Source organism: Astatotilapia calliptera, chromosome 6 (genome assembly GCF_964374335.1).
Source record: "Astatotilapia calliptera chromosome 6, fAstCal68.1, whole genome shotgun sequence".
In the NCBI taxonomy this organism is placed as follows: Eukaryota; Metazoa; Chordata; class Actinopteri; order Cichliformes; family Cichlidae; genus Astatotilapia; species Astatotilapia calliptera.
In genome coordinates this window covers 37,022,375-37,049,167 of record NC_137427.1, presented here as the reverse complement: position 1 = coordinate 37,049,167, position 26,793 = coordinate 37,022,375, and the positions used below count along the sequence as shown (strand labels likewise).

The 26,793-nt window shown below is 41.8% G+C and overlaps 1 protein-coding gene across 1 annotated transcript in view; it reads left to right on the top strand.

Annotated features, from left to right (window-relative positions):
* cacna1ab (calcium channel, voltage-dependent, P/Q type, alpha 1A subunit, b) overlaps positions 1 to 26,321 on the top strand; it is a 108,523-nt gene extending 82,202 nt beyond the window's left edge. The window contains exons 38-47 of the mRNA XM_080303235.1: positions 4,576 to 4,681; positions 4,998 to 5,105; positions 8,550 to 8,653; positions 12,241 to 12,362; positions 13,609 to 13,744; positions 15,035 to 15,148; positions 17,387 to 17,422; positions 21,330 to 21,522; positions 23,992 to 24,230; positions 25,406 to 26,321. Coding sequence (XP_080159361.1) covers positions 4,576 to 4,681; positions 4,998 to 5,105; positions 8,550 to 8,653; positions 12,241 to 12,362; positions 13,609 to 13,744; positions 15,035 to 15,148; positions 17,387 to 17,422; positions 21,330 to 21,522; positions 23,992 to 24,230; positions 25,406 to 26,134 — 1,887 coding nt within the window. The 3' untranslated portion in view covers positions 26,135 to 26,321. The remainder of the gene's footprint in view (positions 1 to 4,575; positions 4,682 to 4,997; positions 5,106 to 8,549; positions 8,654 to 12,240; positions 12,363 to 13,608; positions 13,745 to 15,034; positions 15,149 to 17,386; positions 17,423 to 21,329; positions 21,523 to 23,991; positions 24,231 to 25,405) is intronic.
* The last annotated feature ends 472 nt before the right edge of the window (positions 26,322 to 26,793 follow it).

The following is a 26,793-nucleotide window of genomic DNA, read 5'->3' as shown; positions in this document are numbered from 1 at the left end:
CTTCCCTCCCTCCTCCCAGCGGTGTTCTCCTCATTGTCTGTTAGTGGTGGTTGTGGTGGTGGTGAGCGCTGTCCTCTCTTCTTTCTCTCCGACCGCGGGGATGGAGGGATGGGCTTTTGTCGTGAAGTGCAGTGATAGTGGATTGGTAGTCAGTCCTCTTTCTTTGATTTCCTCCCGTCAAGCCACAGGAGTAAGGGAACGGAGGAGGCTTTGCCAGTCCTTCTGCAACCTGCACGGACGCAAGCAAAACACAGTTAAAGCACAGGTGTAACTTAGAAAGTAAGAAAACTTTCAGACGTCCATGTGTTTTTAGATTGGTGTAAGTAAGTCCACTAAATATTAATGACTACTTTCAGTTTTCATTTATTTATAGCCTATTTTGTTCTGAAATATTCAAACTTAAGAAAAACAATTGTTTTAAAATATATACAACTACTTAATCTACATTTATTCATTATTTATTGCAGGTTTGCATTTTAAAATTATGTCCTATAAAATGCTTATAGAAATTTTTAGTGCAGTGAAATCATGCTTGAAAATTTGTGAAAAATACATAATTTCCACACGCCATTGATTTATTTCAGGAAACATATACAAGCAACACTTAAATTGAGATAATTTTATTAAGGGTTTTGTTCACGCAGTGCAATATTTGCTTACGATGCGGGTACAGAAGGACCGGCAGTGGTTTCTGTCTTCAAACCTCTGTGCCTCTTATTCCTGTGGATGGCTCTATTATTCTGTGTATTATATACACGCACACACACATTACCATACACATATACAATGCTTATACAACCATGTTCTGGCCCTTGTAGTTTTTTTCCTCATTTTTCAAGATGATTTTTTGACATTCAAGCATCTCTGGCTTCTTTGTTCCTCAGACCACCAGTGTAGAGATTTGGATTGAGCATTTCAGCATTCACTGTCTCTTCGTCTTATTGTCTACTCTCTCTTTACACCTCAGCTGAGTCCTTCTCAACCTGTCCTTCTTCTTATTGCCATCCAGATTCACTAAAACACTGTTGACAAGATGGTTTGGTGCTTCAACCAGGAGGGAAGTGATTTCTCTGATTATTTATTTTTTTTAAATGACATCTAATTAAGCTTTTTTTAAAATTAAAATCAGGAAATATGTTACTTACACCTAGAAATTCAGCAGCAGCTTAAAGGGTTTTGTGGTTCACTTTTCACAGAAAATTCATGTCAATTTTTTATTCAGTTTTATTCAAATTATTTGTCGCGAGGACTGAGAAGAAGGGAGACGAAACAAAGCTACTCACAAGTGAGTAGGTTGTAAAATACACTACTGGAAAATTATTAATAATGACTGTGTTCCCTTTTTGGTGAACCACACTATAGTTATTGAAATGTTATACTCTTTAAAAAATAGTAATATTTATGGTCACGGTCTTCTTTGTAGGGTTGGCGTGAAAGGATCTAATCTCTCACATGCGATGGTGTTGGTTGAAAAAAGAAATTAGAAACATGCTGCTTACCTGAAGCAGGAGCTCAGAAATAGTAGCTCAGAAAGTTGGGAATCGATAGCTACAGTGTATCCAGAAAGTACTGACCGTACTTCACTATTTCCAGCTTTTGTAATGTTACAACTTTATTCCAAAATGGTTTAAATGTCTTTTATTACCTCAAAATTTTACTTTACTTTAAATTTTTGCAAAGTTATTACAAATATGTTAATTATTTGAAGAATTCACAGCAAAAAAAAAGTCCCTTAAAATTATTTCCCAAGAAACAACAGTCACTAATTCACGCAAATACTTAATGAATTGGCCAACTCTGTTTAGCCAGCACCAAATTAGATCTGCCTGCTCCTGTAATGAGCTACACCTGATATGACTCCTAAAGTCAATTATCTGTACGTGCAGTCGATCCACTTATCTCCAAATATCTGTGTGTACAGTAGCCTCCCATTTATTATATGTGGTGAGTGAAAAGCAGTAATTTTAACAATTATTAGAAAATCTCCAGCGTTACTCATTTCTGTTGAATCTGGATGTCAGTAATCTTTGTACTATCCATTTGCCTCTCTCATTCTTCCTTTTCCTCTGTTTTCCTCTTCTCTCCACTGACCTTCTGCCTGCCAGCCATCCTTTCCCTCACATTCTTCTGTCTTTCTACTTCTACATCCACTTGTCTGTCACCAATTAGGAGCCATCTTCACTCCTTCATTACATCCCTCTGTCAAGCCCACTCTGTCTCCACTTTACCTCTCCTTCCTGTTCTTTCTCTTGGTTTCCTCTCCAGTATGTCAAACTGTCTTGGCACTAGCACCCATCACATACTTCAGCCATCAGAACCTTCCAGTATTCATTTACACAAATCCGACAAAAAGAAGTCAATTAAAGAACCTTGTGATATGAGAAACAGTTAATGAATAAAGAGGGGAAGGTTTACATTGCCCTTAATATTTAGGCAAAGTTCTTGATCTTCACTTTAGTGGACACAAAGCCCTTTACTCAAAGTAAAAAAAGAAAAAGCTGTTAAATGTGTATTGCTACGACAGATTGTCTCTTTTGAACTGACCTCTGTCAGTGTTGTTTTTAGTCTTCGTCTTTATCTTTTGTCGTGTTCTGTAATTTTCAGCCTCTCTTTTCTCTTTTCTATCTACACACACACTCTCAGTTCTCCTCTCAGTTTAAATCACACTGACTCACGTTCTCTTGATTCCTCTTTTACTCTTTCAGTGTTTTCACAACCCTCCTCTCCCTGCTCATTCTCACCTTTACCTTTTTATCTGTAACTACATCTCATGACCAAGCTTAGAGTTGACTAGTTTAGCCCGACTAACTGTTATCCCTGCCATGTGTCCCCTTTGATACGCCCCGGTCCCCTTACCCTACAGCTCTATTACCACAAAGTCTGGTTGGTCCAAAACCAAAAAAATAAATAAAATAAACAGAAAAAACAGAACTTCAATCATCTGTTTTTTAAACTTCTATATGATTTTTTTCTTCTTTCAGGGAATGCCACAACTCTAATCCTCTCTAACTCTTACACCCCCTTAAAACACTGCACCCGTCTGGCATTGAGAGAGATCTTGACTTGATACGAAGTAACACCTCGCTGTCCAATTTGACTTTAGGGCAGCCATGAATGTAAAAAGTAGAAGGAGAAAACAAAAGAAGAATCCAAAAAGTGTGAAATTACCTGTCAATCAGTAGGATCAATCCGATTGGATTGAGGATACTCTCTTTGCGCGGATGCACGGCTGCTTGTATTGTAAAAGTGGGTTTTAAGGGAAGTAATGGGGAGTAGTGGGCTGGGTGGGAAGAGTTTGGGCTTAGATAGTGGGAGTGAAGTAAATGCATGTTGCATGCTGTGTCCGGGTTTGTTGGATTTTTTGATGGGGTGTTGCATGAAATCCTCTTTGTCGCATGGCTATGGGCGACATCGAGCCTGCCTGCCTGTTGCCTGTCGAGCGCTGTGGATGTTGGCCGATGCCCTCTGCCTGCTGCACACTTGGCTTTGGGCATGCCCAACACTTGCACACACTCAGGAACACAAGAGCACGTACACAACTCCACCGCCATCGTACTACCGTGCTTGCCATCGTGAGTGCCCAACGCTCATGTTCGTAGGTAAATCTGATGGATGTTAACTGGTCAAGATAGGAACGGCAAGCGACCCCAGCTGGCCTAGCTTGTTCACTTCTATCTGCAGGTTTCTCCATTGGTTTTACCTGGTATAGACATGTAAAGACAGGGAACCTCTTTAGAGGTAGGGGGAGCTCTATAGCAGTTGCCTCAGTTAAACAAAACCACAGCAGTCTCCTGAAAAATAGCAGAATTACACCAGTGATACTGTTATTGTTCTTCAGTCAACTTATTTTGTCTCTAAAGGACTCCAATTAAGCACTCTTAATTGGAGTCTGTGCAAATAATTGTGTGTAAGTGTAGAGGGAAGGGATGATTGTTGGGGTAGGGTGGGGGGTGGGGGGGTCGGGTCTGTGTATGTGTACTGTTATATCTATCTATATGTGTGTAACAACAGAGATGTGTAAATGCACCCATGCATTCACACATTTAGGGAACATGGGCACAGGTTGGGTCGGAGGCCATTTCGGCTCCGATTGTTCTTCCTTGTGGTTCTCAGCTCTCACAGTTGCTTAGCAGCAGATGGCCCTCATTGGATATAGCTGTGCTGTTTCGTAGAGTATCACTGGAAAAAAAAGAAACAGGAGACACTGGAACTCGACTATTCAACATTCTGTCATCACGTAAATGCTCTTGCACTTGCCAATGCAAAAAATTTGCAAAGCTGTGCAACAGACTTAACCCACGAATTCTCAAGAGTCACTCTATATGGCACACCTTTATCAGAGGATTCACTGACTCTACACCCAGGCATCTGTGCCTTAATTCTAATCTCTCTCAGGGAATATTGACTAAAACCTGGGCAAATCCGGTCCAGCTGGAATTGGCTGTAGTCTATGGAGCTCTCTCAACCCTGCCCCCAACCCCTCATCCCCTCCCCTTCCTGGAGGTTCAGGCACACCACAGTTCAGCAGGGACACATCCCTTTCTCATCCTCTCATCCCTGACTGGCTTTCCACAGAGGCTGCTGCGCATGGATCTACCGGTTGCTGATGACAGCACGGTGCATTTTAACTCCACGCTCATGGCTCTGATAAGGACAGCACTGGACATAAAGATTGCTAAGGGTATGGTATGAAGTACTGTGACACTTTGAGTCTCTTTCTTCACAGTTTCTGTCTCTTTCTCTTGAGAAGTATGTTTTAGATTATTGTAGCAAATATGACAAATTGCTAACAAATTACTTTTTTGTTTTTGGGTGAATGTTTGGATGCCTGAATGGATAAATATATTTCTTTTTGGATTTCATGCCATTGTGCCTCTCTTTTGGTCGGTACCTTGCTCTTTTTGTGTCTGGGGGCTCTTCACATGTGGTCGGACGTCTCCATGTGTCTACAAATGTTCAATGTGTGTGCATGGACGCTTTTGGTACATGCTACCCAGGTGGTGCAGATAAGCACCAGATGGATGCAGAGCTTAGAAAGGAGATGATGGCTATCTGGCCCAACCTATCGCAGAAGACACTGGACTTGCTGGTTACCCCTCACAAGGGTAAGTTGTAGGAAAACAGCACAAAGTGGTGTGTGTGTGTGTCCGATCACCAACTCACCAAGAGGAAAGCTTCTACCAGCCAGTGTCATTCACTGCTTTGCATCTCCTGATCGGGGAACAACAACAAAAAACACACACATTAACAGTACTTACACACATGCATAGATTTACAAATGTAAATTCTTTGCAAATGTTGCTCCAATACTTTGGGCCAGAGCAAAATAGTACATGCATAAAGCCAGACTAATATCATCAATTGGGCGGTAAATTTAGATGGATGATGCCTCTTTGTCACACCGTGTCATTTGTGTTCAAGGTCAGTTATTTAATGAATCCAAATCCAGTTAACTTTACACTTTAGAAGTTTTCAAAGTTACTTCAAAGCCTTCACTGTACATGAGGTTGGGTCAAAATTTAGCACTTAATCAATTTGAATAATTTTAACTCCAGGTCCAGGAGAGAATAATTTGTGGCACTAAATCATTTGGTAACTGGGAAGTTTTACTTGTTTTCTGATCATTCACTGGGGAAAACTTCAAAATTGGGCATTTTGGATAAACTTGGTTAAAATGTTAATACAAAAGGTCTCCTTTTTACCTCCTTGTAGGATTCTGTGTACATTTTCTACAGGACAACCAAAGTAAAAGTGTTGGACTATAATGACTAGCTCCAAAAAATTAGTATGTCGTCATCAACAACACCTCATACTAGCTGTCAAGCACGGTGGTGGAGTGATGATTTGGGATTTTTTTTACAGCAATGGGACCTGGGCACCTTGCACTCATTCAGTCCACCATGAACTCATTCAAATGTGAGGCTGTGTCTCCCACAGCTAAAGCTTGGCCCAACATACAGCAGGTCAGTGATTCCAAGCACAGAAACAAATCTACAATAGAAAAAGAAAAAGATCAAGGTGCTGCAATGAAGTCCAGACTGCAACCTGATTAAAATGCTGTGGAGAGTTAAATGAATGCCTGCAGACTTCAGTGAACAAAAGCAACAGTGGGCCAAAATTCCTCCACAACAATGTGAAAAACTGATTACTTGTACTTCGTCCTTGTGTTTTGGTATCAGGCTCAGCTTCTAGCTGTAACTCCTGTGTCACTGTAATCTGCTAATATAGCTTATGGCTCTGAAATGGAAGAGCATCATTAGTGCTCACATGTTCCATAATATAGTCTGGGCATATCACATTGATCAGATAAATTTAGTCCTGAAGATGGCTTTTGTTGTAAGTTGAATACGCAGAGGTTATCTCATAAAGACACAAGGGCTCAAATTCAGCAAACTAAGGGACCAACGTTTTGACTCACCCTCATGTAGTTGAAAAAGTGTTTATAGTAAAGTAAAATTTGATATGCCTTCACTAACTATACTTAAGTGATTGTACATAAAAAAGGTGGGAACTTTATTCAGCTTTCATTGATTTTAAATGGGATTACCCTTCAGATAACATGTACAGATACAGCATACCATACTTAGATTCACATGGGCACACAGACACATCACATAAGAGTAGAAACAGCAGGACACAAACCCACACCATGAAACTATCCACCCATTCAGTCATTCCTGTTATCAGGAGGTGCCTACTATAGAAGATCCTCTATAGAAGTCTTTTCACTACAGGAAGACTTTAGGATTAAACCTTTATACAAATGTAATGAATGTAAAGCCTGATTGGTTAAAAATAAGTTTATGAAAATGCATATAGTGCATGTTTACTTCTTAGTACTTGCATGGAATTGATTGAGATATAAGATATGTGTGGTCATATCTTATCACACATTAATATCAGTTTTAATGCTCGAAGACTTTTAGCCACGCCACTTTGAAAAGGGCGCCACAAGTATGCGGTGTAATCTAGTAATTCACATTGTTCACAGACAGTCGAAACAAAGCTCAATATTTTTCTGATTTTAAATATTTATGTGTTTCACCCAAACTCTGGGGATATGTATCCGGAGTTTTTGGAAAAAAATTGAGCTCCTTTTTTTCTCAGGGATCACTTGGCTGTGGTGTCCACGTTTCTTAATGAGGTGGCTGCCTAGTCCTAAGCCTTCATATTAATCTATAAGGAATTTCTTTTCCTTGTATGATAAGATGATAGCGAAATAATAAGAGCATGTCCTTTGAAAAGATATAAGAACAGCATCTGCCTGTGAAAAGACTACCAGCTTTGTTACTGTACTGTGTTGTGATATCGTATATGCCTGTAGTACACCAGCAAGTGAGCTTAACCTTGTTTCAGTTAAGGCTTCATTCGGGAATGTTTGCACAGTGGTTACTGATATTCTTCAAAAAAACAAAAAAATTTATTCGTTTGTTGAATGTTAAGTATTTTGATGAAGTAATACAGGTTCTTATTTGCCCTTAGAAAGTGCAATATAATTTTTTTTAAAACATGACAAGCTACAGTGTTCATGAGCAAGATATAATTTAAGAACTGCCAGAAATGCTCCTTTAACATTTAAAGGTATTTGCTATGTGAACTTTCAGACTGTGTGCTTGCTCATAAATTTCTCCCAAGAATTCATTTGTTTTCATATTTGCCGGGATGGCTTTGTTCTGGGATCCTCCCACCCTGTAAAACGCATATGTGGAAATCCTAAGGTGGGAAGAACGCCAGTAAAATCGAGAGCAGACATCATTGATAACAAACATTAGATAGGGTCAACATGACATTGATTAAGTCATAATGGAATGAAATGTAGAAGCTGGGGTGGAGGTGGGTTGCAAATCGGCTTGCAGTGGCAGCAGTAACTGTGTGCAGACTGAAGCAGTTTAAATAGATTTGGTCCCTATTCTCCCAACAAGAGCTCAAACTGTCCCACTGACATTCTTAAATGTATGAAAGCGGTCATGATACAACTCTTGGCTCAAACCATGAAATTGTCCCTGCTGCTGCCTTCTTGAGAAAAACGTCATCGCTCGATGATACGGGGACGTGCCCATCAGTCTAGAACAGGGTAAATCTGGGCTCATCAGACCACATTACCTTCTTTTATTGGTCCAGAGTCAAGTGTTTATGCTTCCTAGCAAAACCCAAAGCTTTCCAGTTGCTTAAATGGTTGGTAAACTTTTAATGTATTTAATTTATATATTTGATTTATTTATCCACATACCAAAACTGCTGAAACTAAAGTTTTTCTTTGCTCAGAAGTATCAGTAACCTCTGATCAAATATTCTCGGCGTGTACCTCTGTCAGCTAAAGCTAGGAGCTCCTCAGCTCAGAAAAAGCAAATGCTGAGTATTTTGTTGACGTTACAGTTTTATTTATTTTTTAATGCTAAGCTAGGATGTCCAGCTGCTGGTGGATTATGCATGTTGTGTATTTCTCTGTCAGTGTTTGTGTCTTGTCCCCCACTCCCATCCCTCCCCCATGGCTCAGGGTCCCATCACACTCGGGTCTAATCTTGCAGGGTAACTTGTCATTTTCTCAGCAGCCACAGACTTGACGGTGGGCAAAATCTACGCTGCCATGATGATCATGGAGTACTACCGGCAGAGCAAGACGAAAAAGCTGCAGGCCCTGCGAGAGGAACAGGTAGACTCCAAGCCAGAGAAATATTCCAAATACCGAAAGACTTTTTTCTTTTTGTGTTCCTCCTCCTGGTCGTCTCTTGTTTGCCGTTCTTCTGCCAGATATGGATTTAAAAGAATAAGAAACATGTCTTATACATTTAAATCCTGTGCTGACTCCCAGCTACACTTCTGAGCACAGGTTACCTCCCTCTTGCACTGTACCGTCTCTTTAGCATGCTTCTAAAAATCTGCATACATTTTCTAGTACCTTCTTGCTTTCTTGGCTAACCAAGAGATCAAGAAGCCTATTATTTTACAAAGCTTGCTAAAAGGGTTATTTTATATAATCTTTTCCAGACAGTTAGCAACTTGACCCTCCCCCACACTTTCACTTGTTTTGTTTGTTTTGTATCATGGATAATTTGAGCATGGTAAGGAGGATAAAGCATAACCAAAGGTTAAACTAAGGATTTTGTTGCTTGTAATCTTCTGAACAGTGATGATGATGATGATGATGATGATGATGATACCACATGGCCTTACCTTTGTTCCTTGTCAGTGCTCGTCCCCTTGTGTCAATGAATGCCTTTAAGATGCACTCGCTTGTGTGGAAACATCTCTCCACTTGTGCAATCGCTCCTAGATTTGCCCATGAAATGGTGTCAGGCGCATTCTTACTGACTCAGATGCATGTCTTGTCTCCAGATTTCCATTTTGTCGAATGAAGGAGTGCATTGGTGAATGGAGAGTATGTTGTTCCTTTCTCTTACCAACACTACATCATGTCAAAAACAGCGTGTGTCCTGAATGCAGGCTATCCCATCGGACTGAACGGACAGTTCGACACCAGCTCTCTCAACATCAGCAGTGCACGATGACTTTAACCATCTCGTCATCTCTACTTTATCTCGCCACTGCTTTCCTCTTTTCTGCTGCAGTCTTTGTTTTCATATTACCGTGCTGCTTTGAAGGAAGAATCCACCCACAATCTTCACGTGTATATTTAGAGAAGTCTTTTTTTTTTCTGTAGCATCAGGTTTGGATAGCCAGTAGGGTTGGGCATTTGGTTTCACTTTTCAGTCATCCTATCATCCCCCTGCGGCATTACCCATAGCATTGCCACTGGGATCCTGCCGTTAAAGTAACACTATCCACCCTCTGTAATGTGCAATGTGTGGCCAATGCACACACAATAAAGGCACACAAGTGAAAAAGAAACACACGTGCTAGAAGTTAATTTTTCACATCCAGCATGATGGAACATTTTCACATTTACATAGAACGCTGATTTCTTCAGCAAACAGTAATTAGTGAACAGAACTGCCTGGATGTGGCTTTTCAGATTTAAGTGCTCCCTAGTGAAAGCTGCTTTCCTTAGTTTCTGAGCCAACAAGCCCACTTTTGGTTAACCCTCTAAGGCAGAGGTATAGAACTCCAGGCCTCTAGAGCTGGTGTTCTGCAGGTTTTAGACGTGTCCTTGATCCAACACAGCTGATTTAAATGGCTAAATTATCTCCTCAACATGTCTTGAAGTTCTCCAGAGGCTGGTAATGAACTAATCATTTGATTCAGGTGTTTCGACCCAGACTGAGATGTAAAACCTGCAGGACACCCGCTCTCGAGGCCTGGAGTTCCCTACCTCTGCTCTAAGGTCTAGCAGCACTGTACAATGAAAATGTGTGATCTTTGGGCTTTTGCAAAATGTTCTCCAAAGTCTTGAGGGGTTTTTTCTTCAAAACATATGGTTAATGGTTAAGGTTACTTAACGTCAGTGATATCTTTGACCTCATCTAGATGCTGTACCTGTCGATCTATGTTCCCACCCTCACTTATGGCCACAAGCTAGTGACCCTGAAGAATGAGGTTGCACACACAGGCAGAGTACAGGTGCTGCTCCTCCACATTGAAAGGAGGCAGTTGAGGCAGAATGCTTCCTGATGGGTCCTCAGTGAGGCGTTCGGGTCGTGACGGCTTCCTGTTGTTGCTCAGACCCCAAATCAGAAAGAGAAAATAAGTAAAATTGACAAATATTTATTTTAGACCTAAAATGACTAATAAAAGAAGCTAAGGGTGGCTCCTTTCTTTAACAACTCATCTGTTTACCTCTTTGCCTCCATTCATTCCTGCTGTGCACATGTCAAGTGTGAAATGTCTTAGTCATTGTTTGTTATCGTTGTCTGTCAGTATTTTGTTGTTTTGTCTTTGTTGGCTACTTTGTTTCCTTGGCATGGATGTTGTCTGATGTCCCTTGTGCCCATCCTCCATGCCATCTGTGTCCTTCTGTCTTCTATTTATCCTTCCAGGAAGCTAGAGACTTTGACCTGTCAAGCTCTCCCTATTTGGTCAATCCAGGTTGATTGCCACCACGTTTCTCTAACCGAGACCCATTCTCTTCAGCCTGTGTTTCTTTGAATCTGCCTGCTCCCTTCTCTGTCTGCGGGGACGTTGAGGGAAGATTCCTGAGACCAGTGTCTCCCTGTGTAATCATTCTGTCATGGAAGCATTCATTCATACACACACAACTGCAGAAACATACTCAGTTGGAGCCAGAGGTGTTCAGTGTTTCTCTGTTTGTCATTATCCTATCCATCTAAACATTTCTACCATGAGTTTTGTCAGGATCCATCAGTGGCTCTGGTACTAGAACAAAACTGTTCAGAGACAAACTTAAACAGTTTTTCTCCTTGACACTGGAAAAGACAGTTGGACAGGATCAAAAAACTTATGGCTTTTTTTTAAAGTGATATCTTTGTGACTTCATTCGTGAGAACAAACAGAAGTCATATCGGTTGTCTCTGTGTCTGACACAATCAGTATGACGTGTGTCCTGTGGCGAGCTTAGATAATGTCAGCATTTTTAAGCAGCTAACCAAAGCTGGCCATTATTAATGGTGCACATTGTAGCCGGACTTCCTGTCCAACAGATCAGCCTGATGTGTCTGAAGAGGTTTGAATTTGTTTCTGAGCAGCTCTTCAGTCATTTATCCTCCGGCCTTTAGCTTCCAGACCATGGAGGGACATGACATGGGCTCTCGCAGTCATGAACCATCAACGCTAAGCCACTCCAGAGAGGACTCTGTTGAAACAGGATCTCCTGAGAGTAAAACGGCTTGACCTTTGACCTGTCTGATGGAAGCAGAAGTTGCTTTTTAATACTGCTGGTTTAGGATCAGATTACTACTTCTCTTGAAATGGCATGTTACTCAAAACAACTTGGCAGATCAGTATATGATTTTTGAGTAAAATGTCTCTATATAGATATACTTTGTGAGTATGAGAACCTGGTCCAAGACCTGAGATTTAAGAGCAATCTTACCTCAAGGTAAAAGCTCCCCTCTGACACAGATCTGAGATCAGTTTTGCTACCCTGAATCTCTACCCAACATATCAGAGTTAACAGTGTCCCTTTAACACTTTCTGGGTAGCAAGCAGACTCCAGATCAAGTAGTCTTTGGGGAAACTTTACCTTGGATACCCACAGCCATGTGCTTGCTGATGGCGCCCCCGTGTGGGTGCATGCTGCGAGTGCATCCTGTGTTTGTGTCCTGTGTCTGCCCCCCTGAGTGTGCCTGATGCAAGCCTGCAGGCCATGTCGTGTATCTCACACAGAACCGAACGCCATTAATGTTTCAGCGCATGGAGCCGCCCTCTGAGGGAGGCGGCACGGACGGCCAGGGAGGCCAGGGCCAGAACGGCCTCTCCAGCACGCAGCTAGACAACATCAACAGCATGTGAGTAGAAAACGGGGGAAGCCCATACACACTGCAATGAGGCGCTTCAGACAGAAACGTCCAGTACAAATACATTAAGCATACAGTCGCATCCACACTGTAGATCAATTCAAAAAATCTGTTTGTTTGTTTTTTATTTTCCCCCCTTTTGTGCCAGTTCCATTCCAGCTAATGCCTTTAACACTGATTGTGAGCTATAGTGAGCTGAAAGGAAAGGTTTGAAAGTAAAAACAAGCAAAATGTGCTTCTTCTTTTTTTTTTTGACCAGACCTTTTATGCCTTATTACAGTTTTTGTACATTTTTCACTATAATATTTTAGGAGCCATATTTAGAATATAAGGCATCATGTGACTTCTTGAAGGTTATCAAAACTCTTATTTAGTTTGGTCTCCTTATTTAAACTTTGAAAGATATTGATTATAAAACATGCCACAGTTAGGATGCTTCAAAGTTTGCTGGAATTCTGATAACTTTATCATTATTCTCTTATTAAAGACTTATTAAAGTCTTTGCAGAGAAAGATGGTGCCACTAGCTCGCACCAGCTCATCCACAGCACCTCAGCTGAATCTCATGCTTCTCTTTTTTTAAATCATATCATCACATCAAACAAAATAATATACTGATGTTTTACTGTGATTGAGAAGTTTGAGGTAAAGAAACCCTAATCCTTAAAACAAACCTCTGACAAATATACACTGTGATCTCTGTAACATAGTTATTTTTCAGTTAATTATGATATTCGTTTTTCCTCAAGTGTAGATTAAAATGTAATTTTGTTTTCATTTTCATTTCCAAACCTTGGATTTTAAATGTAGTGTAAACATAAATCAGATCAGATACAGAAAAAGTACAAGCGCTGTTTATCAAGACATGAGTATAAGGTCTTGATGCCAGGTCTCTCTTGGAAATGAGATTTTTAATCTCAATGAGATTTTTTACCTGGATAAATAAAGGATTAATAAATAAGCAACAATATGATAATTATAGTATCTGTAATCATGTTACCATGCTAAGATTAAAATTAAGCTTGAAGTACAGCTCCTGTTTAGACGGACTCTATAAATCAGTAAACAGGTCAATAGTAGCCGACATATTGATCCCACTCTAAATTAATTCCTTGGTCTTCTACAAATTCGGTGTTGTTGCATTAAGGATTACTGAAAAATTACAGTATCCCTAGCATTCCAATAATATTCATATTTATGTTTGTGTGTGTGTGTGTGTGTGTGTGTGTGGGTGCCAGACCTCCTGAGGGTGGCATGACTGAGAGCCAGTCATGGGTGACGGCCAAAGCCCAGGAAATGTTCCAAAAGACGGGTAACTGGAGCCCGGACAGACCCTACCCCGACGACCTCCACGACAACCGTCACAACCCCCAGGTATAATGACACCGAACATGCATGTTGTCACCGTGGTAACATCAGTCTAAACCCAACCAGTCCCTGCTTCCACACTGGTCTAGTAATATCTGTGGACATAATAGAGAAGGGAAGAAACTGCAATCCCAACTCAACAACCTACTTCTGCAGGGTTTTTCAGTTTGTGTAGCTACTCAGTGACCCTACTTGCTATTACGTTTTTCTAAAGCATCTAACATGTAAAACTTCCTGCTAAATAAATACAGTTCAAAACATTTCAGAGGGTTTTTCTCCACTTCAGTGTCCGCTGCTAATTCAAAGCTGAAACGATCTTATATTAACCTGTAAAAATGTTCAGAGCTCTACATTGTAAAGTGAAAAGCGCAGCTTTCTAAAGAGAGCAGTTAAAGACAGGTAAGGTGTGTCATTAACCTCCTGGTTTCCTTTGCTCCTTGGCGAGCATTTTATTTAGAAATGTCTTTTTGTAATTATCTAAGCACACAAGTGGATGGATAGGCATCTAAGCCATGGAAGACACCTTTACAGACCTGGACTTTTGCACTTAATCAGCTCCTTCATTCCTGCCGTTTCGATGTTGCTGCTATTACTCCGCAGGCACAACAGCAGTCTTTTTCTTTTTCCAGATGTGCCCACTTTTGTCCTTTCATTCTCTTTCTCCATCTTCCTCCCCCTAGTCCATGTTCCCCCGGCCTTATTCTCTCAGTCTGACCATCTTCCTCTCCCTTGAGTTTTCCTGTTTCCTCTCCAACCTCCTCTCGAGTCAGTGGCTTAAAGTTTACAGATGTGTTTTGTGACCTACACCTTTTCCTCCCCACTAGTCCTTTACTTCCGCTTGTCTGTTGGGGTGCTCCTACTCCCCAGTGCCTCGTCTCCCTTCTGAATCCCATGACGGCTGCACAAAGACGAAATGTGAATTACAAGTTGTGTAAGTTGGCTGTTGAGCTCTTGAGAGGCTCCAGTTTTCAGAGGGTTGGCAGCTTGATATTAAAATAGTTTTCCAGTGGTTCCAAAGAAGTATTTCCTTGTTGGATTTTGGATCTAAATATATTATGGTTATGTGGTTTTATAGTTTATAAGCTGACCTAATCCATCCCCACACTAAATTTATGCAGCTTGTTGCATAAATTGTCCTATTATTCGTCCTGCAATTGAAAAAAAAGAAAACTAATATCATATGAATAATCCTATCCTTGTAACTCATTAACATCATGTCATGCCCCTCACTCGATTGGTCAGTGAGTCTCCCCCTCAGCAGACAGTGGTCACGCCCCCTCTCATTGTGTTTTACAGACGGTAGAGATGAGGGAGATGGGGCGGGACGGGTACTCCGACACTGAGCCCTATCACCCAATGGATGGGCATGGGCGGACCCTCTCCATGCCCCGCCTCTCGGCAGACAACCAAGTGAGCACCTTCATCTCACCATCACTCACTGTCATCCTCACTCTCTCACATTATGCCTGACAGCTGAAGTGAATTGGAAAAGCTTCTCTCTGCATCCTAAAACAAATAAAAAGGAACGAGTCTGACATCATCTAAAACCTTCTCGTTCGAATAATAATTTTTCATATTTCTTAAAGCATTTCAGGTAACTCTGGGTCTCTGAATGAGACGTGCCACTTAGGATGCAATGTCAGGACAGGAGACTGCTGTAAATTCACTTCCCTCTGTCTCGTTTCCCTTCCCTCCTCTTTTTACACCCATCCTCTAACCAGCACTGCCTCCCTTTCACCCTTCACTCCTCCAGCAGCTGACCCATCACTGCTCATCTCCAAGCTCCATCTCTGAGCAGCACTGCAGAATGTAAAACTGGGTCTGAAGGCTGGATCAGTGTCCTAGATATGTATATTAATATACATCTAGAAGACCTGTGTGTAGAGAATATTTAACCCCTCCCCTGTCACTGCTCCCCGCTCCATTTCCATTGAATCCTTGGTGTGTCTGTCCCGTGTGAACTGTGGCCAGAGTCACTCTTCAGCTGCGAAATAAATAAAACTCAGCGTCTGCAACACTTAAAGGGAAACAAAGCACACGGTTGTTGACGTGAAAGTTACACATAAAGTGGGTCATCCGTTCATTATACTGGGCCATGACTGACAGGATGAAGAGCATGATCTCAGCTACCCACGCTGTCACTGAAGTGAAGCTGTGGCGTGTATGATGATGGGTGCACGCATGTAAGGCATGCCTTTTTTTAACTGACAAAACTTTGACAAAAAGAAAAAAGATTCGATACATCTGCAGATCAGGTTTGTGTATCCTCACTTAACTGTGGCACACAAATCCATTCCAACAGAGAGCTTTTCCAGCACTCCACAGTCGGAGGTGTGTTAGCTAAACCTGTCACGCCAAGGCAGGTGTTGCAATAGTTCAGTAAGGATCTAATTAAATAACGCAATAAATCTGCTTTTTACTTTAAAGAAGGATTATTGAAACTCAGTTAATCAAACATTTCAGCACATGTCACATACAGCACTTGTGGACCTACGTACTTACTTTGAAGCCTCTGGCTGCAGTTACACACACACCAACACATTCATGTCCACAGCATTTCACTGCATCACGTCATGTTGCTCTCACTTTGGTATGTTGGTTCCTTCATAAGGCTTTTCTGTCCGAGCAGTTGGAGTAAACAGCAGGATTGTGTACATAATAAAAAATCAGCTTATACCTTTTTACTTACGTTTTTGTGGAAGCACTTATTAAATGTAACGTTACAATAAAGCTAACGGTTATCACCTTACCCTCACATTGTTGTACAGTTATCCAATGGCTGTGATTTATTGTACTGTATTGTCTTAGATGCTTTTCATATTTAGTATCTGCGCACCAGTATGCACTCATTAAAGCAAACACTGCCTGACCCAGGTCTGTTACCTATACATTTGAACATTGCTAAGTCTTCAACTCTGAAAAATAGAGTTGAGGTTTAGTGTAGTTTAATATGACGCTGCTTTGAAACGAAAAATGTCTCTATAATCGTAAAGTATCCAGAAACTACGGAAAGCTAGCTCGTTCTGTAGAAAATATCCTGTGCGTGTATCTGTGAGTGTGTATCTGTGTTTAAGCGTGTGTGTTGTGTAAACAGTATACATGTGCGTCTGTACACTGTTACTTACTGTATTCTAACACTGCTCTGCCTTCCAGAGTGCTCGTGCTATTTCGGTAAGTGTGTGTTTGTGTGTGTGTGTGTGTTTGTGTGTGTGTGTGTGTGGGGGGGCGGGATGTCCTCTGTCTCCTCTTGCTCGCCCGCAGATCTCTTGGCTCTGATGTGTGCTGCGCGCTAGACATCCTGAAATTAACTGAACTCTCTCTTTCTCTCTTTCTCCTGTCTCTGCACCCCAACTCCTCCTTCATTTCTTCCTTTATATCATTTTATTGTATTTCATTTTTCATCCTCCTGTGTTTTTGTCCGACATCCTCATCTGTCCTCTTCAAAAAACAAATCCTCTCTTTCTCTCCTCCACAAATCACTGTCTTATCCTGTTATCGATTTCTCTCTCTCTCCATCCTTTTTTCTCCTCGGGTCCTGGTGGCTATGCTACGTCGGGCCTGTGCTCTGTGTGCGTGTGTGTGTACGTGCGTGTGCGTGCTACACTGCTCTGCTATACGTTATCATCTCTGTGTTCGCCTGCTCTGCAGCGGAGGAGACACAGGCCTCGCGGAAATAACCTCAGTGTATGTACCTCTTGCTCTATCTCCATCTGCCCTCTCCCCCGCTCGTTTCCTCTGTCTCTCTCTGACGGTCTGTCTTTCCAAACTGGATCTGCAGCAGATTGTAGTTTTGCTGGTCATTTCGCCCCACATCAGGTGCCATATGGGTGGAGCTGAACAGCAGTGAAACAGTTCGACTCGCCATTCGGTGTCAAAGAAACTGCCCCTGCCCTGGTATTCAGGGCAGTTTGCATTTCCAAATCCTTTTCATTTTAGCAAAATTTTCAGCACTCTGTGTGGCCGACATTTGTTCTTCAACAGCCATTCAGAGTGTTCACGGGCCATGATTGAGTTTTCAATCAAACACTGAGATGGAACCAAGTGGGTCAGTCGGTTGAATGGAAATTCAAAACCTCTTCTGCTCATTCACCAAATATTCCAGTGTTTCCAGAGTGGCTGCACACTCAAGTGTTCTGAGCAAAGGGTATTCATCTCTTGGACAGAAACTCAGCGATTTTCCCAAATTTCAGATAAATCAAACATCTATCTAGTTTTCAAAAGCCACCATTTTAAGTGCTGTGCCACACTTTTGTGTTCATGTCTGTAGACACAATATGAAAGTCAGCTTCAAGCAGGAATTTTATGCCTTTTTAAAAGAAATCTCTGTGTTGTCTGCATATAGTCTTTTGTGGTAATGGGTTGTGTTCTCCTTCATTGATGCACCTTTAGAAAAAGTCAACCTCTATTACATTAATGCAGTGAACCCCACCCATCTGGCACTCGAGCCTCTTTGATTCAGCTTTGACCTAATTGTCACTGTTCAGATCTACTTTGATCAGGCCTTCTCCTCTGTCTTCCTCTTCTGTCGGCTTTTCTTTGAGCTATCTGAGTCTCTCTTTTTCTTCTTCCTTTTTCTCTCTCGAGTTTGCTCATGTTGAGCTCGCTCTGCGCTCCATTGTTTTCACTCCCTGTGAGAGTTTCACAGGAGTTCAGCTCGTACGCAGCGTCTGTGTGTGCTCGTCTGTGTGTGTCTATTACCTGTGCATTTGAATCCTTTGCATCACTGCAGACCGGGTCAACAGTGTATGATGAAAAGCATGGACTGCCCTGATATGTGACTGTTGGCCAGTACCGGGGATAGGCAGGGTGCCGGCATGTCATTACTCATGCATGACGTGGCAAAGTCTCACTGTGGATGCGAGAGAAAGTGGTGTGCCAATGAGGCAAGGCGTTGCTTTAGTCAAAGCCTGATGTTCAGTAGCATAAAAGGTGGCATGAAAGGCAGAGTGTGATGCTCATGATGTAGCTGCGTTGTGTTCAGCACCTTACATTAAGTTGCTTTCAATTCAAAATTAACAGTATAACTAGGGATGAAACAAAAATGAAAAACTGAAAGAAACCTGCCTGATGAGGCGTTAATGGACTAGTTTACTGAGAGCTTGGATGTCTACAAGAATGTGAGTCAACTGCTCTCAAAAGGTATACAATAAGACCACAAAAGAGACTGATAAACTAACTAAAAACCAGGGAAGACTAGTCAAATCTGGCAAGTCGGATCGGTAGTGACTAAATATTGTTATTCTAGCCAAAAAAGTACCATCTCACAAAAACACACTCCAGTGCTGATTGTTCTCAGTCAGAATTTTCAGAACATTCCCTAAAACTCTGCTTTGACAGTCTGACTCTTGGGACATATTCTTGGGGAACAACCTTTTAAATTAAAAGAAAAAAGACAGATATACTCCTGATCATGCTCCTCACCTAATGTGCCGTCTTCAGATTTGGACACAGCTGGACTCTTCCACTCAAAAGTTCTGTTTGGTCTCTGGATTATAGCCAGAAATCTTGCTCTCACAAAGGGTGGAGCTCCTCTACGTCGAGGGTGGGTTAGTTTGACACAGAGTTTGATCCTCTCTGTGAAACTTAAAGATCCATGTTGAAAACAATGAAAGTGGCAGCAGGTAAAGTTTCTGCGATTTATGGGTGTAGCAATGCAACTTTTTGATATTAGCTTTGGCCTTTGTAGTGTCCAAATAATGGGGGAAAAGAATATAACTTTGTAAATATCTAATGGTTTTTAATGATATTTATTTATTCTTCAATAAAACATTACTTTACAAAATGCTGTTTTGTCAAACTCATCAATTTAAAATGGAGAAATGAGGCTTTTTGTCAAAATAAACTATTCGAAGTCCGACACAAGTTTTTCTCTGTGTGTGTGTGTGTGTGTGTGTGTGTGTGTGTGTGTGTGTGTGTGTGTGTGTGTGTGTGTGTGTGTGTGTGTGTGTGTGTGTGTGTCATTCTCATTAATGATGTGTGTGTGTGTGTGTGTGGGTGGATTAAGGGTGTACACATTTCTGTACTGCCAGCTACTCAGAGAACATGCATGGCTTGTGTACAGACTGCTGTAAGTGGTGACATTCGTCTCAGGGCGGAGAATCCTCCTGTGTTTGTCTTTGTCTGGCCTGCTGCTTGCAGACTGACCTGCTTTATCATCAAGTTAATGTGAGGCTTTGTGGGGGTTCACAGTGTGGGCAGGGTCTTTTTCCTGATCAGAGAAGCCTGACAATGAACCCAGCAGGAAAATCATGTAGAACTGGTCCCAGTATATATGTTGTAGGTCACATTTCAGCTGTGAGTAGATGAGATGAGTAGATGAGCCTTCATGGTGAGCAGGAAGTAAATCACATCACCAGCTCACTTTTGATATTTGTTTATTATTTTGTTTATTCAAACAGACAGTGGACAGTGAAACATTTTGTCTCGTAGTTTTTTTAGTGTAGGATTTTCCTGTTGAGTTCTTGAAGAGCTTTTGCTCTGGCTCAGAGCGCCTAGAATGATGGATTGTCTTATCCGCAGAGTGTCCATATTTGATTTATATTCGATCATACTTAGAAAGAAAGTATGCATGTAGCGATAAACAAGATCAGTCTTTGAATAAGATGTAACCCTTGCTGCTCTATTGTCAGATTGGCGTAATGTTTTCTTCCCACACCATCTTTGCATCATTCTCATTAATGATGAGGACTAAGGCTCTCCTTACCATGTGTTTCATACCTCTGGCATGACATTTATGTCATCCAGCTAATTATAATATGCCAGTTTGAAAAGCAAAAGTTACATAAAATCTGTTCTTTTTCATGGCTATAAATATATACACATTTTTTAAGAAATGCCAAGTAATGTGGAATTTTCAGTTTTGCATTTTGTGTTTTTAATTATAAATCAAACCATAAAAAGACTGTCTGGTATCTCAACCCGAGTTTCATGTAAATGAAATATGGCTGCTGTGGGGAAAAGCAATATAGCTCCTCTGTGCATGTGAGGCATGGTTTCTAAAGCTCAACCTCATGCTTGTTCTCTGTCGCGCTACCCTTTTCTCCTCTCCCTGTGAGTTCCCTGTTTATATCTGTGCGTTTCATATCACCATATTTTGGTGAAGAGGCATGGTGTCACATGTTGTTTCATACTTAGACTTAATACTAAGGGATTTCAGGTCCTTTCCTTCAAGTTACATGAATGCTAATGCCGTTAGCTGGGGTCAGATTAGGCTATTCAGAAATCATATTTAGATCTGTATAGGTCACCACACACTACAGCACACAAGCCAAATATTCATATTATCAAATCAAACTGCACCTTCTGAAATCCTGAATTGCCGTCTTGTTCTGAACCACCACGCATCTAAATCAAGAGTTGGCATTGGATCATAAAGCACTTATACGCCCAATACCATAATGTTATATACTCAGCAAAAGTCACTGAAGTGACTGGTGTCCTTCTCAGACATGAGGACGGACTCCACTCCAGCAGTCCAAGGCCTTAAATCTCACTTCTTTTTATCTTTCTCTCCCCTACCTTATGATTTCTCTATCTGCCTCTATCTCCCTCTTCTGTATTTTCTTCTACTCTGCCTCCTTTGTCCTCGCAGACCATTACTGACACAAGTCCGATGCGTCGCTCCACGTCCAGCCTAGTTCATGGGCGTACAGGCAGGGGCGTGAGGCTGGACGACTACTCGCTGGAGAGGGTGGTGTCTGAGGAGGGGAGACATGGAGGACGCAGGGACAGAAGCCACCGCACCTCGCAGCGCTCCCTGACCAGATACACCGACGCGGACACGGGTGAGTAACTCAGAATGGTTATTTCCTTTGAAATCAGACCAACATCTGCACCAGTGTTCAGTTCACCAAAGAAAGATGAGCCATAAATCTCAGTGTGAGAGCAGTGCATCGTCTGCGTACAGATGGTGTGGCTAAGCTGACTGGTGTTTTGATTGCTGTGGTCAGACTGTCATGTTTAACACCATGAGAAGATCCCTAAAACTGTAACTTTCCATATTTGAGGGCTAGTGTTAAAATTAAATAATGTAAATTGGTTGTACAATTGGCATCACGGACAATCACAAATATAGGGCAAGTTTGTTGTGGCTGTTCATGAGCATTTGACTTATTTGTTGATTTAACTTTGCTTTTATATGAAAAATAAACTGTGGCTTGGAAATAAGTAGACAAAATCATAAGACTTCACAGTTAATTTGGAAAATATGTTATTGTCATTTCATTCAAGCACAGGTTGTGCTTTGGAAGAAAGGAGTTTTCTCATGTCACCAAGTCTCTTTACACAAGGAGAAACTTAAGTCTTGCTAACAGGCTACCATTTGTATTAGTATGTGGCATTTTATGCTAAGCTATACTACATCATAGATGGTTTAGCTGAAAAATAGAAAATTCTACCTCGCATGCTAAACTTTAGCATGTTAGCCATGTTAGCATAAGAAACGTTTGTTTGACCAGTAGACTGAATAAAAAAAAATACCCATTGGTTTCTGATTTGTGACACTATGAGAAATCAATTATTATTTAAGGCTGTCATTGATGTAACAATATTTGTTAGTAACATTAGCTTGGTTAGCAAGATGTATTCAGAGACTAGGTGCTTATTAATGTTGAAATACAAATAATGTATTAGAATATCTACTCAAAAAAATTGTAACATAGACTTCTTGTAATATATATGCTAGTACACATAACCACAACTGCAAAATAAGTGAGTTAAAAATGCTACAAAAGACACATAAGCAGTCAAAGCTCAGTTCAGCTAAGCTAGCTGCCTATCACTTAGAAGAATACTTTAGGACTCACGGCAACCTTAACATAGTTGTGGTCAAGGGGAAGTAGCTATAGAAATCAAAAGTGGGTTTTTTTTGTACCAGGCTATAAACATGCTTCTTCCTTCTCTAAAGTTAAGGACTGGAAGGTCATAGGAATTGATTTAGATTCAAATGGATATTTTAAAATTAAACATTAGCCTCAAGTTCGATGTTGTCTTCATCTAACTTATTACGTTTTTAAGGACCAAAACATGTCCAAAAATTTATTGCAACTGTGTGCAATGGATTTGTAATCTTGCTGCCTTTGACTTCAACAAGGGTGACCATGTCTGCAACTACCTGCCATCTTCAAATTAACATTTTTGCATCAGAAAGCTGTTGCCTTCTACATGCACAGAAATTCACATTAACTGCTTACATTCAGAGCCAAACCTCATAGATTTGAAGCAGAAATTCAGAAATTCTTCCACAAATAGTGACCTAGTTGCTAGGTCCATTATTGGGCAATGGTTTAATTGCAAATTGACTCAGCAACCTTGCTTTTATAAAGGAATAGAACCGAAATACAATCAGCTGAGTCTCCTATTGCAAAGATCATGTGACAGATGTGTTTTGCACATAATTGCGATCCGTTAACACTGCATTTATGCATTAGATGGTAATGGTTTACAAACCTTCACCAATCAGTGGTTCTAGTTAGTCCTAGAAGGACCATAATTGTTTGGAGACAGGTTGTCTCCCACCATGCAACCTGTATAATCACCTCGTGATCGAAAGTGGTCACTGAGCGATTCAGAGTAAAGCCCAATGAACCTCTGGGTGACCAGATGGTGACTGCAACTACTTGCAATTGCTTTCTGACAAAATAGTACCTTGATAGTACCTTTTAAGATTGCAACATATGGACATTTAGAAACTTCTACATATAGTACTGCGTGCAGTGTTGTTTGCAGCCAGGTCAAGAGTAATTCAGCAGCAGTTACTCCATTTACCTAAGTCAACATACATTTACAGATCATCATATTCACAAATATTAGTGCAATTCAAATCTTGGCACAGAGAAGTCCTTGAAAAGAACATTGCACAAAGCAGACAGCCCACTTCATCATTAATTGCGAGTCCAAATTGCATGCTTCAGCTGTAAAACTAATGCAACAACGCTGACAGAGTTAACCTCTAAAACCCTTTTATAATTGAAGAGCTCTCTAATCTAATGGAGAATCCTCTGCTCTGCCACATCGATTCTGGAGTGGAGATGTTCTGCATTTGACTGCACAACTGGAGTAGATTTTCTTCTTGCATGTTTTTGCAGTTTTAAGAACTTTAGCTTTACAGTAAACATGGAAAGTTTATTGTGTTAATCAAGTGGATAAAGACTTCTTGAGAATTAAGAATATCTTTGAGTAGAATTTTTGTTAATATGTTCTCAAGGATAATAAAATTATTGGTTTAAATGTAAACTGAGACGTCTCTTTGCCAGGCCTGGGCACAGACCTCAGCACCACCACACAGTCAGGTGATCTGCCGCCCAAGGAGCGCGAGCGGGACCGTGGCCGGACCAAGGACCGTCGTCACCACCATCACCATCACCATCATCACGGCTCCATGGACAAGGAGCGGTACGGCCACGACCGCCACGACTACTCCCACAGGCATCCCCACGACCGTCACTGGTCCCGGTCACCCAGCGAGGGGCCTGACGGACGAGGTCACAGACAGGTGGGCTCCAAAAGCAAAGATTATTGTCAAGGTTCAGCTGTTTAATTTCTTTATAGAATGTCTCATCGGGAGCATTTTGGATTGTTTGAGATTTTCTCTATTTCTGCATAAGCACGAGACACTTTCTCTTGAGCTTCAGTTCACAGACAGATGACTTGATCTGTTGATTTTTATTTTGGTGGCATTAATAGGACATCAGAAAAGGCCTACTACATGATCCTGTCAGCACCCGGTTTCACAGATAGGATAAGGTCCTTATGCTGGAATGCAGTAATGTCGGGATGGCTTTTTACTGCTTAAAAGTTACCCAGTCTTCTTTTGTGAGCTCCCAGCCGATCCCTTTGGCCGACCACTCCTGGGGAGGATAATAGTGGTCCTGAAATTCATTCTTTAAAGACAGTGTGTCTAACTGTGGGTTGATGAAATCCAATATCTTCAGAAATAGTTCTGTAACATTTCCAGCCTAATGAACATCAACAACTCACCCTCTTTTGCCCTGAACGATGTACTTCTGCAAATACTTTGAGATGATCAGTTTAAAAAAAATAATTACTGGCTAACAGGTTCAGGTACTATTTATTGACAGCCAAGTAACATTGGGAAGAGTCAAAGTAGAATACTTCACATTTGCAGGATCTGCTTTTAGGGCTGATATTAAAAACAAAAAGTTTTAATTTCATTTTTGCAGAAATATAGAAAAGAGTACACAAAGTCTCAAGCACCAGTGTAAACATGCAATTATAGTATGGTATGACCTGTTTTTGTCTTAGATCTATATTTTGATGTACTTGGATCTTCTTATTATGATTTGAGGACAGTAGTTAATCATTTCACATATATTGTGACCCTTAATCTCCAGTAAGAGTTCACAAAAGGTTATTTCCACACTTCTATTTATGGATATCAATCTCTCTTTTTTCTGTTATGCTTTTTTTTCTTTGTCACCATTTCTCTGTCCATTTTTCTTCAATGTGACATGTGGCTTCTTGATGTCAATTTTTTGCTTCATCACTATGTTTTTGGATGATTTTTAATGGTGTCTATGTATCCATCTTTCTATCCATCTATCTCTCTTTCTTTCTGTCTATCTATCTCACCTCCGTTCTGCTCTATTCTGGTCTCTGTTGTTATTGTTGTGGTGCGTTTTGATTTTCCTTGTTTACATTTTGCTGTAGGGCAGTAGTTCGGTGAGCGGCAGCCCGGTTCCCTCTACCTCGGGGACCAGCACTCCAAGGAGAGGCCGCCGCCAGTTGCCTCAGACCCCTGCAGTCCCACGCCCACATGTCACCTACTCCCCCGCGGTCCGCAAGCCTGGCTATGGCCCCCCAGGGCCAGGTCGCCTGCGTTCACCCTCTCCACGACACTTCTCCCCTCCAGACCATGACAGAGGCTACCACCACCGACCCCCGTCACGCCACGCCTCTCCCCACCACGGGGGATCTTCATCCCGGCATGGTTCGCCACGCTCCCCTAGGCACCAGTCCCCACGCTCGCCCCTCCACGGCTCACCCAGGTCGCCTCACCGAAGCCGCTGGAGCGGGCCTCCACCCGGGGACAGCCTGGAGTGTGACGGGCCCTTCTACGAGAGAGATTATGAGTATGAGCGTCACCACGAGCCTCCCGCCTACGAGCAGAGCCTCTCCCACGGCAACCCTCACCCACATGGAGGAAATCCTCACCCACACCCACGTTCACCTAGGACTGCCCGCCACGGGCCTCCTCCACCCCCTCAACCGCATCCACGCAGGGTACCCAATGGTTACCGCTCATCTTCACCTTCCCCACACCGACGGGGAACACCAGGGGTGCCACCCCACCCACACCACCGGCCTGCCCATGCCAGAGGGCCCCGCAAGGGCCTGCATGAACCTTATAGTGAGACGGATGAGGATGACTGGTGCTAGCAACCATAAAGAGCTTGGGATATGGCAGGAGAGGAGAAGAAGAACAGCAGTCTCCAGTGCTCTGGCCTTGGATATGTAGACTAAAAGAAAAAACAAACAAAAACAAAAAAACAAAACAGAGTGGTGGGAGGGGTTGGATACCCTCAAAACCCTCTACCTTCAGCTCTCAGACTATGAACGAGTGGAAGGGGTGGAGGGGAGGGGGGGGGGGGGGGGCAGCAGAAAAGCCTTTTACACATTTTGTGTAATACTCAAATGAGTGGCAGAGCAGCATATGGGTAAAAAAGAAAAAGGGACCGCCAAGGCCTGGACACAGTTTACCTCTGCTTCTTTCAATCTCAGAACTACACTTCCCAGAATCAGCCTTGATCATCAAGACCTGGCTGCAGGAGGAAAAGAGAGGTGTGGGAGTGCAAGCAAGGGAGGAGCACGAGGTTATTCAAGTGCGATGTTATGAGGCCTAAAAGCACTTCTCTCAGACTGATGCCTGATTGCTTAGATTTGCTAGACGTGTGCTATTTGTCTCTGGCCAGACTGCTACTGTAAAAGCCTGAAAATGAGCTGGAACACAGAGTCCGCCGCTTAGACTCTGCTCCTAGACTGATATGTTTAAAGATACATCAATTAATAAAAAGCCAGGACCCCCCCAACCCTTACAT